The sequence below is a fragment of the Hypoxylon trugodes genome, assembly GCF_022578975.1.
Source record: "Hypoxylon trugodes strain CBS 135444 unplaced genomic scaffold F4822scaffold_8, whole genome shotgun sequence".
Taxonomy (NCBI): Eukaryota; Fungi; Ascomycota; class Sordariomycetes; order Xylariales; family Hypoxylaceae; genus Hypoxylon; species Hypoxylon trugodes.
Genome location: NW_026250023.1, coordinates 2499259 through 2514344, shown reverse-complemented (window position 1 = coordinate 2514344; position 15086 = coordinate 2499259). Strand labels below are relative to the sequence as shown.

Genomic DNA, 15086 nt, shown 5'->3' with positions numbered 1-15086 from the left:
ACGCGCCCGACTTTCATGGATTTTCCATGTTCAACGTAGTTCGCACGTAAGGGAGGAAACTAGTTATGTTTGTGCTTCCGAATAGCCAAAGAGAACAGTAGAAAAACGCCGCCGATGTCATCAAGTTACTCTTCGGAGGGAAAATTTTCTCGAGGGCTTTCGATAAGGCTGCCTGACGACCTGTTTTGTTTTCCGACCCCCGACCATCTATCGTATTCTCAAATATGACTGGTCGATCTATACACACCTACATCCTAGCTGTTCCCATCCACTGCATGCCAATCACGATGAAGCTGCACCCCGACCGATTTTCTGTAACCAACATCGAGTTTGTTCTTCCATAGAGAACGAACAGAATGAAGCCTCGAGAAGTAAGGGAGAGTTATTTCCTAGAAATAGCGACCGATAGGCGTGTGATTCGTACGGCCCGAAAAATGGCCCCCGACCACTTGAATGTATTGTCACTTTTACACGGGCACAAGCCCAGTTTCCTAGAGTGTTCGTGACATCGACCTACCTCTATCTTATGATGCGCACCTTAATTCGATATCAATTTACTACTCTACTCTTCGTCTGCTGCTCTATGATTGAAGGGTCTCTTACAGTATCTGAGTAGTTCGCCTCCGCTGGCGGTGCGAACGATGCCCTGATCACCAACTCAGAAGCTTCAAATCTGAATACGTTCGATCATTCAGTTACACCGGGGAATTAATGACGGAAGGATGAAGTCGTATGAAGGATTCCTAACATTCATTCTCGGTTGGTGCCATCCGCGACTATAAACCAACACCCCCAAGGCCTCTTGGACACATCGCTTACATATTTAGTAGCCGGGCTCGCTGTCGCAGATACCTGCACGACATCCACCGTTTCGTTCCAGCCGAGTTCATCCACTGCTTCGGACCCTCCAGCATCGACGAGCGGTTCGAGTCAAATCAGTCTCGAAGTCACGGGGTGTAGCAAATTCTCTAACTTCTCCGATCTGACCGTTGCGCGAGTGAATATATATAACAATTCGTTTACGGAAATCAACCTTGCCAACGTGCGCATCACGGATCAAATTCGCATCGCCAATAACCCGAATCTCGAGAAGATAGTGCTACCGGATCCGCGGCCGGGCCAGACGATACCACTCCCACCAACCGGTACGGACGCGCCGACCTGGACGGACGTCGAAATTGCTGGTAACCCACAACTTGACTCGGACAATATCACGTACCAAGGAGGCGCAAGTTTTTGGGACTGGGGAGTGCGTAATCTATCATCGTTCGTTTTTATAGATGGAAATTTCCACTCGAATTTCTTGTAAGTTGATATGTAACAACACCACAGCCTCAATCTTCGCTCCGCCACTCTCCTACCTACCGCCAATACATAGCCCACTAACATCGACTCGAGTTATCCGATATCAACATCCACAGGTAGTTATCCTGAAAAAGGTCATGTATACGTGACCTCTAGGTTCATCGTCAATTCGACGGACTCGCTTTATGACTGCGGGTACTTGAACTCCGTAAGATACTACGGATCCATCAAGGGCAACTATACGTGTCAGGGCAGGACTGTTATGGATGGTCTGGCGCGAGGCATTTCGAGCTCCCATTCCAGTAATGCGCTTCTGGGCGCATTGGTGGTGGCTGTGTGCTTCGTGGGTTTTCTGTGATGGTGGGATAGCTGTGCATTCACGATAAAATGAATACGCGACAACCGTAACATATCTCCTAGTGGGCTTTAGATTATTCTAGGTGGGCACGCAAGAATCCGACCGTATACCCGATTTCTTAGCATGTACTGGGTATTGGAAATATTCCACAAGCAGGCTCGGACAGCCTGCCGGTAAGAAACTCGTGGGGGTGGCGTGCTCGGGGGGGTTAGCGGCCAACCATTAGGTACCACCTGGATGATGTCTGACGTGGCGTGTGGAGGAAGGCATGTAGGCCTAAACGGTTCTACAAATTCATAAAAGAGCAATCAATAATGTTTTTTCGCTCTGTCATATCAACGATCTTAGACCCCCGTCAACCGGTGCTCATTTCTATCTCAACAGGGTGTGCCGCCATCCCCGCGCGTCCAACCGCTGCCGTACTTATGCAGCACGGCGACTTTATTTGAAAATTACACAGCGATGCCTGGCTGACCTCTTCAGTCCCACCTACCTAGGTACCTATATATTTATGCTCCTAGGCCGGTAATTTTGGTTTCCTCGAACATACCTACTACTTCGTCAGATTAAATACGAAATGGATCCCAACGTGACCCTGCCTAACAGTCGATTTGGACCTCGGCTATGTGAATATTGCATTGGCTTCTTTTCCTGGTTGGAACGTCGAGGCTCTCGTCTAGATTCTTTTCGCTACGAACATCACCCCAGCACAGATAGTCTAAAAAGCGCTTCGCAATCTGGGTGCTATTTGTGCGCCATTCTGGAATACGTACTTCGAGACCGGCAAAATATGAAGGGGACCTATAATGGAATGATACTGCGTTTATTGGACTTTGGAATTAGTATAATGTTATGTTTGGGCTTTAAAAACTCTGAGAAGGTTTTCACGATCGGGTTCATCGTGAAAGCCCCCGCAATCGACTCTAACCCCCCGAATACACCACGTAAGTTGCCTTCTATCAAATTTCATACGCGATTAGCACCAGTTTTCTCCTGGGTCAGTCAGGATAGATTATATAGATGCTCAGTGATTAATATTTGCTTAAGTGAACCGTGACACGCATTATGCGCCCCCTATCTCGACGGGATGCTCGCAAGCCTGGGAATTGTGCCGCTCATGGCTGGATAATTGTATACGAACTCACGAGAAGTGCAAAGCTAGTCAACGCGCCGCCTGGTATCCGAAGAGACTTCTTTGCATTGGTGGCATTAACAATGGGGATTTCAATAACGATCCCCGCCGCGTAAATATTCAACTTCACGAAACACAGGAAAAAACCCCTACAGGGCCCTATATGACACTCAGCCACTGCTGGGGAGACAATATCAATGATATGTTAAGACTGGGAGAAGATTCCTATAAGAAGCGACTTAGCGATGGTTTTACGTATGAGGAGCTTCCTCAGACTTTCAAGGACGCCGTTCGTCTATGTCGATTTCTAGACTGCGAATACATCTGGATTGATTCGCTATGCATTATTCAAAACTCGCCCAACGACTGGACACATGAGAGCAGGACCATGGCGGACGTATATCAACATTCGATATGTAATATAGCTGCTACCGCATCGACGGGACCAACTAAGGGCTGCTTCTACCCCCGCAATCCCATAATAGTTGCTCCTATGGAAATTACACTACGTATGAGAATTGAGGGGAGACGCCCATCTCCGAAAAAATATACTTTCTTCATTGGCAGCAAATGGAATACGAATGTTGAAGAGGCACCGCTAAACACACGAGCTTGGGTACTGCAGGAACGTATATTAGCGCCACGACAAATACATTGTGGGAGAGAGCAGCTTTTATGGGAATGCCCCCAGCTTACAGCCTGTGAAGCTTTTCCTTTTGCAATGGAAACTCAAGAGTTGCCCCATTTCGAAGATCCCAAGATGGAGAGTCCGTTAAAACTAAGTTCTAAGTTGCAGGAACTTGTGTTTGAACTTGAGAAGACACCATCACACCACAACGGGGCCGCCCTCGAAACCAGAATTGCAAGATTGAAAGACGATCTCCATCAGACCTGGCCAAGTATCGTCAAAACTTATTCAAGTCGCCATTTGACAAATAAATCCGATAGGTTAGTTGCTCTATATGGAGTTGCATGTCGAATCCAAAATGTTCTGAAAGACGAATACGTCGCGGGCTTGTGGCGGTCGCAGTTACCTTGGCAGCTTCTTTGGCAGGCGAGGGAAAGGGGCGGCTCTACCTTATACAATATCGGCCCCTCGTGGAGTTGGGCTAGCCTGGACGGAATGATTTATTGGAAAGTTCCTGGACTCAATTGGGGAGTTCAAAGCGACATCATGTTAGACATCCTCGACGTTCATAACGGGCACACGACCACCGATACCAGCGGCAGGAAGGAATCCCGCTTAGCACTGCGATGTTTCCTTTACAAATTGCACGGGCCTAAAGGGAAATACACCCACATCTCGTTACGAACACATCAGCTTAGCAATACCGAACATATTGCCCTCGAGTTCCATTGTACCTGGGACCTACGCTTTGACGTGACGGATGACGTCCTAGATAGCCTCATTCTCCCAGACCAGGTGTATGCAGTGCCTGTTCTTTCAGGGAGCCATGGTTGCGTAGATGGATTATTTGTGGGCCCCTGCCGAGAGAAAGAAAAAGTAGGGTTTTATAGGCGTGTTGGTACGTGGTGGTGCATCGAGGAGAGGACGGTCCAACATATGCGCTCCGCTGCGGATAAGGATAAAGAGGCAATAACCCTCATTTGACTTTGGGGCTACTATTTCTTCGTTGGAGTTTCGGCGGTACAAGACCATAGGTAGTGGTAGCATTGATTCAATGCCTCGGATGGCTTGTATCAGTACTTATTTTTATATACCTAACTGCTTTTACTATGCGACGTACTATGCCTGGCAGCATCCTGGCCGATTGACTGGTGCATCATGGTATACTACTCAAGAGGATATGTCGTAATTTATTTAGTGTGTTGATTCGCGGTGGCGAGGTATTAAGAGAGACGTGCTCGGCCTCAGCTAGGTGAATTGAAAATATGCCCTCGGCCATGGCGGGGTTCATGTCTCGCTGTTCATTATCGCCGATGTATACCATGTCGCGTGAAGAAATGCCCAGATGGTTGAGCACCTTAGGGAATAGACCATTGATCTTGGTATCGCGAAACCGATTGGTGGTAGCTAGGAAGTCGACGTATCCACCAATACCAAGGCCTTTAATCGTCCTCTCTTGAGCATCCTGCGGACCCTCCGTTATAACAACAATTTTCTTGCCCGCTTTCTTAATGGTCGATAACAAACCCAGCGCTCCAGATTTCAATTCGAGCGACTGCATGAGAGTAGTTTCGTACAACTGTAATAGCTCAGCCAAAAATTCATTGTCTGTAGATGCGGAGAAATGAGTAATAAGAGAGGTGAATCTTTCCCGTCGATAATCATGCGACGTCTTGCCATCGGAGAAAGCATCTGCGGTTTTTTCCTTGAGAATCTTAGAATATTCACCCTTCAACGCAGGAATAGGAATGTCGTATCGTCCAGAAATACTCTCGAAGACTTCGTTCATAGCTTTCCCAGAGCTGCGACGGAATTCGTGCAAGGTATCGTCGAGATCAAAACCGAACCAAGTTTTCTCCGCAAGGATCGCTTGCAGCCGATGAACATCATCATTCCAGCAACGGAGATAGAGATTACCGACACGTTCTTCAATATCATCCTTCTCGCTATTAGTTAAGAGATTATGGTAGGGTATCTCTACCTCAAAAGAACTGGCTTCTATGATTGTTGATTGGTTGTCATGGTTTGCGACGGATAATGAGGAGTCGGATTGCTTTTTCGAGCCGATCGTTGTCTCTGAGAAAGGCACTCCCCACCATGCGCAAAGGCGTTTGATCTCATTCCGCGGATCACGAATGACCTGTTCGTAGACAAGAAACGGCGCCGCATTATTAGGAGTTTGATCAAGATTCCGAAATAGATTCGTGAAGCAATTGATTAGATCCTGGGTATCTGTGCGTCCCGAGTTCTTCCAACTGTCGAATACTCGGATTGGGTCACGGATGAGGAAGACCGGACGAGCTGCGATATATGCGTGAGAGGTAGGGAAAATGTCGCATTTCTTGAGGTTACTTTCTCCAATCTCTTTTACGTGGATAACGAAGTGCTTGCCCGCGTTTACCGTGCTGTCGTTGTCCTGAGGTGAATCGGTTGTAGAACCACTATAGGGACAGGTTATGAGAAGCCGTGTCTGTGGTCCAGTACATGATGATTGTACTTCGCTCATCTCGATACTTCCAAATCTATAGATTTAGGAAGGGGCAATGAGGCATATTGTATCATTTATTCTATTTGTTGAGCTTCTATCGAATAACACGTTTCCGCAGAGTATTATGTCACCACCTTCTAAGACATACCTAGGTACGCTAATAATCCTTCCAGCTTGGCGTCGCAGCCTCCAGCGGAAGAGAGCTAACAGGGAGCCCCCTATCCACTAATGTAAGCCATTAAATACCACCTAGGACGCTAAAGAAACTGCCCACAAGTGCCCCAATTTCCCCTATCGTCCAGTCGCTTGACGATAATAATGTTCACATCTAACTCCAAATCGCTCTCAATTCCTACAACCGAGGGCTGGAATAGAAGCATTATAGATATATTCATATTAATTGGAACCGAACATTCGTCGACGTTCCCCTTTCTAAGAGAAGGGTTCTGGTCACGATCGTATGGCGCTAATAATGGTTGAAGCTCAAGTGGCTAGATCTCAATTGGTAAATAATAGCCGATTATAATTAACCAACTACAAAGGCTACTAACAAACAATCCTATTGTACAAGACATCATTTCTTTATTTCTGTCTAGGTGCCCAAGGAGGCTAGTTTTGGTTCTCTTGGCTCTTTGACAAAGGCATTGTTCCGCTATAGATTCATAGTCTACGCAGGACATATATTACGGAGAAATCCTGCCATTTATGATACCTGGGGAAATATCAATATTTCATCTGTATGTTTTCATTCCCCATTGAAATTCTACAACATGGCTCTCAGTCCAAACGAACTCTCTTGCGTTTTGTCACTTCTTGCTCACCCTTTGAACATATTAGAAGTCAAGTATGCCTTTTGCGGCAGCGCTGCACTTTCTCTCCTTCGCGAGGAATATGGCCAAGAAGGACGAGGGACGGATGAGATCGACATCGTCGTCCAACAAGACAGTAGGTTTCGATCATCGACTGCGTCGATATGGCTAGAAAAAGAATTGCAGAGCTCTTCCATTCCCACGACGCGAGACGATGGCGGCGCTCTCTATGTGCATCTTACTAATGATGATGAAACATGGATACATGTCCGAGTCAATATTGATCTCCCTGAGGTATGGCCTCCGTACGACCTAGACGAAGTGGGTAAAGAACGAAGATATGTGATTGTAGATGGCGTGTCTATTCCCATCCTCGGAGTTCCCAGACTAGTAGAAAGAAAAATCAGGAATATATTCGACGGACATAGTCCTGCCGAAGGTCAAGATGACGGTGACGACCTTAGGATTCTACTTGGTCTCTCTCCGATGAACTCAGTAGATTTCAGTGATTCCCCCCCAGCCATCTATTACATTCTCAACGCGTACCCAGAACTTCGTGAGCTTCTACATCTTAAGGTGCTTTGTCCGCCGTACTTAGGTAACCCCTGGATGTGGAATGATCGAGCTAGAGTATATATGCGGTTTGAAGAAGAAGTTCGGGAGTTTGCCCAGGAGAAGGCCGCAGGACGTATTAAAGTAATGTGGGCGGCCGATGAGGAGTCTCTTGATAACTTAGTCCTTGGTGACCGTACATTAAAGGTATGGGCGCGCACTCTAGGGGGGCAGAAGGTAGATATAAGAGATCAGCTCGTAAGGCTCTATAGAGAATTTGACGGGGTATTCTTACAGCAACACGCAGTTGGCGCTCGAGGCATAGTATCAATACCTAAAGAGCCCCCAAATGCTTCAGACAGGCAGAGTGTGGCAAACATCTGAGTAGGTACTTAGGTAGTGTTTGGCCAAGCCATGGGGTGTATTGATCGTAACGAATGAGGATATAGCCGGCACCGGTTAATTTAGTATCGACTTATAGTAGCATCACAATGGAAATTATCGAAGTACATTAACCCTTAAACGTTTCTTGGGCGACCATTCATTAATAGGCATCTCGTGTAATTGTTCATTGGTACTAGGCTCGCCGTCTCCTCAGCAATATAAATAAGAGGCAGGTCACTACCTCGGGAGGCCTACGTCATATCTGGGTGCGTGGTGTTGATATATAAATCAATAATAGCTTCTACCTAATGATGCACTTTGCGGACTGGAATAATAATTCGTAGTTCAAACGTTCGTCATAAAAATGCGCACCTTTACTTTGTTAGCTCTCGCATCCGCGCCCTTTTTGGCGGCGGCTGCCCCAATCGTTATTCCGCGGCAAGGCACATCGAAGTTCTGCACACGGATCACCCCGACTCCTACCGACGAAGAGACTGAAAACAGATTTAACGAATTTGAAGATCTCTTCCTAGTTAAGAAAGACGTTTATAAGGCCTTCGAGTACATCCTACCGGAGTACATCAATCATAACCCTGCTGCGCAAAACGGCGCTCAAAACGCTTTAGACATTCTCGCTCCAATATGGGGAAGCCAGTCCATTACTGTGCTACGCACCAAGTTCGAGGGGAATATGTCGTGGCTTAATTATAAAAACTCGATGGGCGAGATTGTGGATCGGTATCGTTGGGAGGATGGCTGTATTATTGAGCACGTAAGTAGCCAGGTCCTCTATTCTCAATTATGAAAGAAATGGTAGTATTAGCGAAATGCTAATGCTCTTTGACAGTGGGATCAAGGAGAGGTGTTCCCAACTTCCTAATCTCTAGGGTTAGTGGAATAATTTAGTTCTGGATACGATGGTAGTTGGCATAATGAGATGCTCATTAGGGGTTAATCGTTCTTCGGCATGCGCAAGAACTCGAGTAAATGTGTGTTGTCCCTTACCTAGCGCCGCCGTCCTATACATAAGCGCCCAGGGCGATAGGGCAGCGATGTAGAGGAACCGGGTTCTAATTGGGCTGCCTAGAGTATTTAACCTATCTTCGTCTATATTAATCAGCTATTCCAAAGAAAGATCTAGGCTACAAGCGTTTCAACTTGAATCTTGACAATATAGGTAAGTGCTGACATGAATAGCATGGGTGCTGTCTAGGCTGTATTCAGCTCGTGCAGCCCTATATAGAATGGCGCCTATCATAGCCTCAAGAAGCAAGGTTATCAATTGGTATGGATTGATGACACTGCACGCTTATGCAGGTTTCGTATAAATAAACTATTTTATGTGATGGGACATTGGGAGGATGATTTATAAAGTTGCCTGCGATGCCGAGTCGTCCATCAACTGGCGTTTGGATCTTGTGCTATGGCAACCTTTTCGTTTTTTTTCCTTCATTTCTCATGGGACAGTCCTAGGCAGTGCGCAACTTTAGCAAGATGTCGCGCTTGTTTAGCCTAGCGACGATTGTCGTGACATGGCTTCTTATCGTGGGGGCTCGAGGACAAGGAGGTAGCCAAAATTCGAACAAAATCATGTATCCGACGAAAGGCCTCTCGTTCAATTACCTCGACACGGTTATAGTAGCATACGAAAGCAATATTTCCGCACCACTACTAAAAACATGGTGTAGGTCGACCGAGGGGAAGATCCAGCGTGAGTTTCCATGAGTATCAAAGATTGAAAACGAGCGCGCGCACTGACTGAATACACAGAAAAAAGGCTCGATTATCCTGCTGGGATCAATGCGGTTGCGCCGGTGGAACTCAATTTCACGATGGGTACGAGTATGGTGATGTGCTGGTTCAATCTTCACCATGAGGGTGCCAGCGATGGAGTGAATAGTGAGGGCTTCCAGTTCAATTCAACAAAAGCCGAGCAGGTATGTGAGGTTCATTGCGAGGATGTAATTGAAGATAAAGAAACAAGAACACTGGGACAGAAATGCGATTCTTGGGGCAATTCGGTCGAAAGCTGAACCGAAACTGTCTGGGAAGCTACCCGATGTCTCTTCCCGACTCGCGCTCAATAGCAGGATATGAACTAACCTAGGATCTTCATCAAACTAGAAAACGTTTAGTATGGGCTCGGCAACTTCACCCACCTCCATTTCCCCAGCCTCGACACAATCTGGGGACCCCACTGTGGAACCGACGAACAAAGCGACATCTACTCCATCTCAGGACTCTAGCGCATCAACTAGTTCCAGCCGTGGGTTGTCCCCAGGTGCGTCAGCAGGTATTGGGGTCGGGGTAGGGCTCGTTGTAATAGGTATTGGTGCGACGGCGGCGGCTCTTGTTTTTCGACGGCGTCGGAACAGGCTAGACGGCTCTGGGGATTTCGTATCGTCAAATTCGTTATATCATCCACCGGCAACTGGAGCTCCTAATATGACCGGTTCCCCCTCTTCGCATTACCTAGGGTCGAGCTATTATACGCAGACCCCTCATAGTAACATGCCATCAGAGCCCTCGCGAGATGGTGGCTTGAACGCAGAATCGGCATTTATTCCATATCAAGCATCGATCGAAGATAATGGGCAGAAATATCGTGGTACACCGGTTGGATCACGGCATGAGATGGAAGGGACCGCTGCACCTGTTCACGAAATGCCGTAGGGTGCTGGTCGATTGTTGTCGGTGGCTGCGCTAGACCACGTCAGGTTAACTCATAATAGATATGAAAAAAAACAAATATGAAGAAAAATAAAAGGAAAAAATGCCTTTATTGGACACCGGTGTTTGCCGGTATAGCTAAAGACAAGGCTCCGGCGGTGAAAAGAGATGGCGGTGATCATCGTTGAATGCAGCACTTGGAGTAACCGAGGGGGCCGCGGAAAGTAATAAATCTAACTGGGAATCTATCCGAGACCGGGAAGAGCTCATTCGTAATTGCAAGCTACCAGAGCTTGGCTCTTGCTCTGTATGGACGGGAAGCGGGTACGTACGCATGTAACCAAGGACAGGGGAAGAAAATTCGTCCATGGTTCCTCACCCTACCTAATATGTAATGTGATCTTCCCTTCCTTGACGCACGGTTGTCTTATAGCTCTGCAGCAGTAGAGATTCAGCCTATGCGCGTCATTTCGGCCATAACCTATAGAAAGTCCATACCTTTCTCGTTCTAATTCCGTTGCGACTTCGTGACTATGTTCTGCAGCCGAGACAATGCGGTGAAATAAAACCTTTGTTTTCCCCAGGTTGACCGATCACGAATAGTTCCTCGACCCGCTAGTTTCAAAAGACCTCCACGGTCCCCGAGTCCCGGAGTTAAGAAAAACCGAGAAAAAGAAAAGAAACGCCATGGCGGGATGGTATTCCCTTGGGGTAGCCCTATTCGCTGCCATCGGTACATTCCTTTTCGTACGTCCAATTCTCTTTCCCGGGAAGCTGAGGCGAAAGGTGATAATAGAGAATGAATTCTATGCTAATAATCATCTTTCACTATAGGGTTTTGATACGGGCATTGCCACGACTAGTAAGTTTTCACGGACCAGAACGAGAGGAGTGTTGGTGGAAGAAGAAGAAATGAGAGCGAGAATTGAATTACTTATACGTGACGGCATGCTGACTACATACTATTAGCTATCGCCCATGATAGTTGGATCAAGTATATGCACAACCCTTCCAATGGACTTACTGGTGCGGTAGTAGCTGTGTACATCGCTGGTGAAGCTGTTGGGGCTCTGGCCCAGACTTTCATAGGAGATAAACTGGGCCGCATCCGATTTATGCAACTGCTGTGCATCATCGTTACGATCGGCACAGTGATCCAGACAGCCTCCGTCAACATCGGTATGTTCTTGGCGGGTCGCGCGATTGCAGGTATCGCTGTGGGCGGTATGGTTGCGACGGTTCCGATCTATCTCAGCGAGATCTCACCACCCAGCTCGCGCGGCCTCATCGGCGGCATATCCGGATGTGGTATCTCCTTTGGAACCATGATGTCTAATTGGGTGGGCTTTGCATGCTCATATGCGCCCTACGGGGCGACGCAATGGCGTCTCCCGCTCGGTATTCAGATCCCCTGGGGTGTCATCATGTTCGTGGGACTTGCCACATTTATGCCCGACTCTCCGCGACAGCTGTTACGCAACGGCAAGGTAGATGCTGCACGTCACGAGTTCGCACGCGTCCGCCGGGATCTCCAGTCCCACGAAGTGCACGAAGAGTTCGTGCTTATGCGCGCACAGATCGAGTTCGAAATGACCCGTGAGATCCAAACATACCGCGAAGTCTTTACCTTATTTGGTCGTCGTGCCATGGTCTCTATTGTCGTGCAGACAATGACGAGTCTCACGGGTATCAATGTTATCCAGTACTACCAGACCACGCTGTATAAGTCCCTGGGAATCCAACAAGAGACTATTCTCGCTCTAGCCGGCGTATACGGCACTGTAGCGTTTATTTCGAATTGCATCACAACGAAGTTCCTAACAGATCAATGGGGCCGTCGTAAGATGATTTTGACCGGTCTATCCGGACTTATCCTGGTCATGATATACTCGGCGGTAATGCAGCGCTTCTTCCAGGACAGCAACAATACGATCGGGAAGGGCTTCGCCGTCCTCGGTATCTATCTATACGTGGCATTATACTATGCCATGATCAACAGTACGACTTGGTTGTATGGTGCAGAGGTGTTACCTATTGCGTTGCGTAGTAAGGTGATGGGACTCGCGGCCGCGGGGCACTTCATTGTTAACGTTGCCGTAACGGAGGCCGGTCCGAGCGCTTTTGCTAATATCCACGAGAACTACTACTATGTCTTCGTCGTTTGCACTACCGTCTTCCTAATCGTCGCATACTTCTACTTCCCTGAGACTCGCCGTAAGACACTCGAGGAGATCGCTCAGGCCTTCGGTGATAAGGTCGTGCTCGTTGACGAGAGCCAGACGGATGGTGAACAAGCCGTATCGGCGGCGACGCAAGATGAGGAAAACCGAAGTGTCGGTAAGGACGAAAGCAAGGCTGCAATAACAGCTTCGACAAAATCAACTTTCCCTATCGATCAATCTTCTGGGACATAGTTCAAAGAATATTCAAAGTCAAGTTATGTACCAGATACCTAATTTTAGCTACCGAAATACAGAAAATTTGACCATTACGTGGACGAAAACGAGCATGCGAAATGAATCGTATGACATATATACATAGGCCGCCTATGATGAAATCCTCCCATACATAAGCTGCATATTAAACCAATATCATGCCGTTACCTAGGTGGCTATTAGGCATATTGCCAGTTCCACAACATATTCCTACCCATCAAGTCCTTAAGATGCCAAGATCTGACCTTACCTCGTTATTTTCATTATCTTATTCATGATGCTAATTTTAGTCCGCCTTAATCGCGTCGCCGTTTTCTCTAGATTTAACAACAGCCGATTTCTTCGTGTTACGGCCCCCTGATTCCAGGTATAGCTGTTGGATAGCGTTTGTTAGCCATCATCCAAACTGACATATCCGGGCATAAGTATCTAGCAGTTCGGACTCACATAAGTTTCGACACCAAAAAGATTCAGAAATATCCCTGTCCATCCTGATGGACCAAAGACCAGGTTGAGGATGGCTGCTCTGCTGACTATGTTGCCGGCGAAAACGCTTGCATACACCGCAACATGCCGGTTGAGGTCCTCTCCAGAGTAAAAGGATGCACATTCAGGGAATGCTGCTAATGTCGCATTCTTTCCTTTCAGTAGCCAGTCGACTTTTTCACATGGCTCGGGGTAGTAATAGCCCCCTGCGAAGGACAAGGCTACGACATAGAAGAACATCATGACTCTCATGGTGACGATGGCGCCTCCCTAAACGATATTTCATATTAATGGGAAGTTCATTATCGAACATACGCCACCTCATGCAAGCCGGAGGTGGAGGAAATGACCTGATGAAACTTACATAGACCCAGGCACGAATCATCCAAGCGCGATGCTGCGCGATGTTGCGTCGATAGGCGTGGAAGCACCCAATGACCAAAGCCGTGCTGAACATAACACCCTGAAGGAAAACCATGGATTGAGTATCCAGTCCGCCACCCATCGCTTTTCTAGCGATCACCACTGCAGGGACAGTTCCAATGAGTGCCAACACGGACGCGATCCAACCATTAATTCGATGAAACCACATTGCCTTCCGACGTATTATCGGGATAAACTGCGCAAAAGCAAGCAAACTTGCCGGTAAGATGAGGTACAGATGCGATATGATCCCCGATTGGTACCGTCCAGGCTGTAGATAATAGAAACATTCGCCGGGTGGGGCGGCATCTTTTCCACCTTTTGAGCTCGCGCAGAAGACGCCATAAATGTCAAGATATTTCAAACGGGCCACGACAAAGCCGAGAAAGAAGCCGCCGAACACGAACCATAACCAAAAATTATACCCCTTAGAGAAGCCTACCGCACGGTAGAGACTCCTTAAGGGGTTGAAAGTCGACATTGCCATCTCCAAAAAAGAAATTCTCCAAAAAAATAAAAGGGGCGGGGCTTTAACGAAGATTTTTATCGCGATTATTTTTCTGTAAATTTTTTATCGCATACTTCTTTTCTATCAACACCAAGATTCAAGATTCAAAATATCATAACGACGTCGCGAGATCCCCAATTATATAAGATATGAAAAACATAATTTCAAGATACCCAGATAGGATATAAATATCTAACGTACGATATAACTACAACGACCGTGCCGAGGCACTGCCCTATTTGGGCGCATTCAAAAATTGTTGAATGCCACGCTTTCTGCGCTGTCTCTTAACTCCATCCACAACGCCGCCTTGGCCAATCACGTAGGATCGATTAACCAGACTTACCAGGGTCCTTGGCACGTTTTTCGGACTCGCTTCAGTGTCAGTCATCAATCATTTCAGCTTGTGCCCTTACTTAGCGTCTCTTACAAATACACCTGCTGTTCCTTCGCTAGTCACTACCTAGCTCGGCATATAGCCCGTAATTGACCACTCAACGAGGGACTACAACCCTGGTTCACCGCTGGGAATAGACGAATAAAGAACTGTCAAAATTTTGAGACAACTAGGTTGACTTGCTTCGGAACTAATTCCTCGTCTCCCAGTCGCGGGCCGTCGTACTAGGCTGCTAGGCTGCATTTTACTACATTTACCGAATGCGCATTTCGAAGGATGTCTCCCGGTTTTCTCAGACAGGCCAATATGGGGGGTCGCTTTGCGCTACAGCCTCTTTCTCGGAGCATTAACGTCTCCGCTGCCGGGGACTAAAGATGATGGGCGAAGCGCTAGCTATACATAATCCCACACTCTTTTATTTCCAGAAATGCCATTTTGAGGCCTATTAGATCCGAAACCGAATGAAAGACGATATGGAATTGCCCCATTGCCGATTCTTATTATGATATTT

General features: G+C 47.2%; 8 protein-coding genes across 8 annotated transcripts; 6 read left to right on the top strand and 2 right to left on the bottom strand.

Moving 5' to 3' along the window:
• Positions 1-164: 164 nt before the first annotated feature.
• F4822DRAFT_357324 (uncharacterized protein) lies at positions 165-1952 on the top strand. Its single transcript, XM_051456053.1, has 4 exons — positions 165-455; positions 617-759; positions 831-1305; positions 1399-1952. Exons 2-4 carry the CDS (start codon positions 723-725, stop codon positions 1661-1663), a joined length of 777 nt encoding a protein of 258 aa, XP_051311672.1. The 5' UTR covers positions 165-455; positions 617-722; the 3' UTR covers positions 1664-1952.
• On the top strand, positions 1953-4493 carry F4822DRAFT_357319 (heterokaryon incompatibility protein-domain-containing protein). Its single transcript, XM_051456052.1, has 2 exons — positions 1953-2607; positions 2711-4493. Exons 1-2 carry the CDS (start codon positions 2241-2243, stop codon positions 4405-4407), a joined length of 2064 nt encoding a protein of 687 aa, XP_051311671.1. The 5' UTR covers positions 1953-2240; the 3' UTR covers positions 4408-4493.
• F4822DRAFT_357314 (HAD-like domain-containing protein) lies at positions 4494-6018 on the bottom strand. The gene has a single exon (XM_051456051.1). The coding sequence runs from the start codon at positions 5927-5929 to the stop codon at positions 4580-4582; it is 1350 nt and encodes a 449-aa protein (XP_051311670.1). The 5' UTR covers positions 5930-6018; the 3' UTR covers positions 4494-4579.
• Positions 6019-6216: 198 nt separating this feature from the next.
• Positions 6217-7644, top strand: F4822DRAFT_414421 (uncharacterized protein). Its single transcript, XM_051459144.1, has 3 exons — positions 6217-6416; positions 6483-7494; positions 7568-7644. The coding sequence occupies exons 2-3, from the start codon at positions 6682-6684 to the stop codon at positions 7595-7597; spliced, it is 843 nt and encodes a 280-aa protein (XP_051311669.1). The 5' UTR covers positions 6217-6416; positions 6483-6681; the 3' UTR covers positions 7598-7644.
• A 237-nt stretch (positions 7645-7881) lies between these two features.
• On the top strand, positions 7882-9135 carry F4822DRAFT_356862 (uncharacterized protein). Its single transcript, XM_051456048.1, has 2 exons — positions 7882-8428; positions 8504-9135. The coding sequence occupies exons 1-2, from the start codon at positions 8021-8023 to the stop codon at positions 8534-8536; spliced, it is 441 nt and encodes a 146-aa protein (XP_051311668.1). The 5' UTR covers positions 7882-8020; the 3' UTR covers positions 8537-9135.
• Positions 8844-10397, top strand: F4822DRAFT_356981 (uncharacterized protein). Its single transcript, XM_051456049.1, has 3 exons — positions 8844-9367; positions 9427-9593; positions 9781-10397. The coding sequence occupies exons 1-3, from the start codon at positions 9151-9153 to the stop codon at positions 10327-10329; spliced, it is 933 nt and encodes a 310-aa protein (XP_051311667.1). The 5' UTR covers positions 8844-9150; the 3' UTR covers positions 10330-10397.
• Positions 10398-11051: 654 nt separating this feature from the next.
• F4822DRAFT_414400 (putative MFS monosaccharide transporter) lies at positions 11052-12813 on the top strand. The gene is made up of 2 exons (XM_051459143.1): positions 11052-11188; positions 11296-12813. Exon 2 carries the CDS (start codon positions 11325-11327, stop codon positions 12738-12740), a length of 1416 nt encoding a protein of 471 aa, XP_051311666.1. The 5' UTR covers positions 11052-11188; positions 11296-11324; the 3' UTR covers positions 12741-12813.
• F4822DRAFT_414399 (uncharacterized protein) lies at positions 12814-14516 on the bottom strand. Its single transcript, XM_051459142.1, has 3 exons — positions 13612-14516; positions 13209-13517; positions 12814-13134 (listed from the first exon to the last, which is right to left on the bottom strand). The coding sequence occupies exons 1-3, from the start codon at positions 14155-14157 to the stop codon at positions 13048-13050; spliced, it is 942 nt and encodes a 313-aa protein (XP_051311665.1). The 5' UTR covers positions 14158-14516; the 3' UTR covers positions 12814-13047.
• Between the last annotated feature and the right edge of the window lie 570 nt (positions 14517-15086).

Bases quoted from the DNA above. Each gene is read 5' to 3' on its own strand.
- F4822DRAFT_356981 (XM_051456049.1), top strand. From the start codon at position 9,151: ATGTCGCGCTTGTTTAGCCTAGCGACGATTGTCGTGACATGGCTTCTT. The intron at 9,368-9,426 runs GTGAGTTTCCAT...CTGAATACACAG, and splicing joins GACCGAGGGGAAGATCCAGC to AAAAAAGGCTCGATTATCCT. The intron at 9,594-9,780 runs GTATGTGAGGTT...TCATCAAACTAG, and splicing joins ATTCAACAAAAGCCGAGCAG to AAAACGTTTAGTATGGGCTC.
- F4822DRAFT_414399 (XM_051459142.1), bottom strand. From the start codon at position 14,157: ATGGCAATGTCGACTTTCAACCCCTTAAGGAGTCTCTACCGTGCGGTA. The intron at 13,518-13,611 runs GTAAGTTTCATC...AATATCGTTTAG, and splicing joins TGATTCGTGCCTGGGTCTAT to GGAGGCGCCATCGTCACCAT. The intron at 13,135-13,208 runs GTGAGTCCGAAC...GCTATCCAACAG, and splicing joins TTTTTGGTGTCGAAACTTAT to CTATACCTGGAATCAGGGGG.
- F4822DRAFT_356862 (XM_051456048.1), top strand. From the start codon at position 8,021: ATGCGCACCTTTACTTTGTTAGCTCTCGCATCCGCGCCCTTTTTGGCG. The intron at 8,429-8,503 runs GTAAGTAGCCAG...GCTCTTTGACAG, and splicing joins ATGGCTGTATTATTGAGCAC to TGGGATCAAGGAGAGGTGTT.
- F4822DRAFT_357319 (XM_051456052.1), top strand. From the start codon at position 2,241: ATGGATCCCAACGTGACCCTGCCTAACAGTCGATTTGGACCTCGGCTA. The intron at 2,608-2,710 runs GTAAGTTGCCTT...TATTTGCTTAAG, and splicing joins TAACCCCCCGAATACACCAC to TGAACCGTGACACGCATTAT.
- F4822DRAFT_414400 (XM_051459143.1), top strand. From the start codon at position 11,325: ATGCACAACCCTTCCAATGGACTTACTGGTGCGGTAGTAGCTGTGTAC.
- F4822DRAFT_357324 (XM_051456053.1), top strand. From the start codon at position 723: ATGAAGTCGTATGAAGGATTCCTAACATTCATTCTCG. The intron at 760-830 runs GTTGGTGCCATC...CATATTTAGTAG, and splicing joins ATTCCTAACATTCATTCTCG to CCGGGCTCGCTGTCGCAGAT. The intron at 1,306-1,398 runs GTAAGTTGATAT...CATCGACTCGAG, and splicing joins AATTTCCACTCGAATTTCTT to TTATCCGATATCAACATCCA.
- F4822DRAFT_357314 (XM_051456051.1), bottom strand. From the start codon at position 5,929: ATGAGCGAAGTACAATCATCATGTACTGGACCACAGACACGGCTTCTC.
- F4822DRAFT_414421 (XM_051459144.1), top strand. From the start codon at position 6,682: ATGGCTCTCAGTCCAAACGAACTCTCTTGCGTTTTGTCACTTCTTGCT. The intron at 7,495-7,567 runs CTAGGGGGGCAG...GGGTATTCTTAC, and splicing joins TAAAGGTATGGGCGCGCACT to AGCAACACGCAGTTGGCGCT.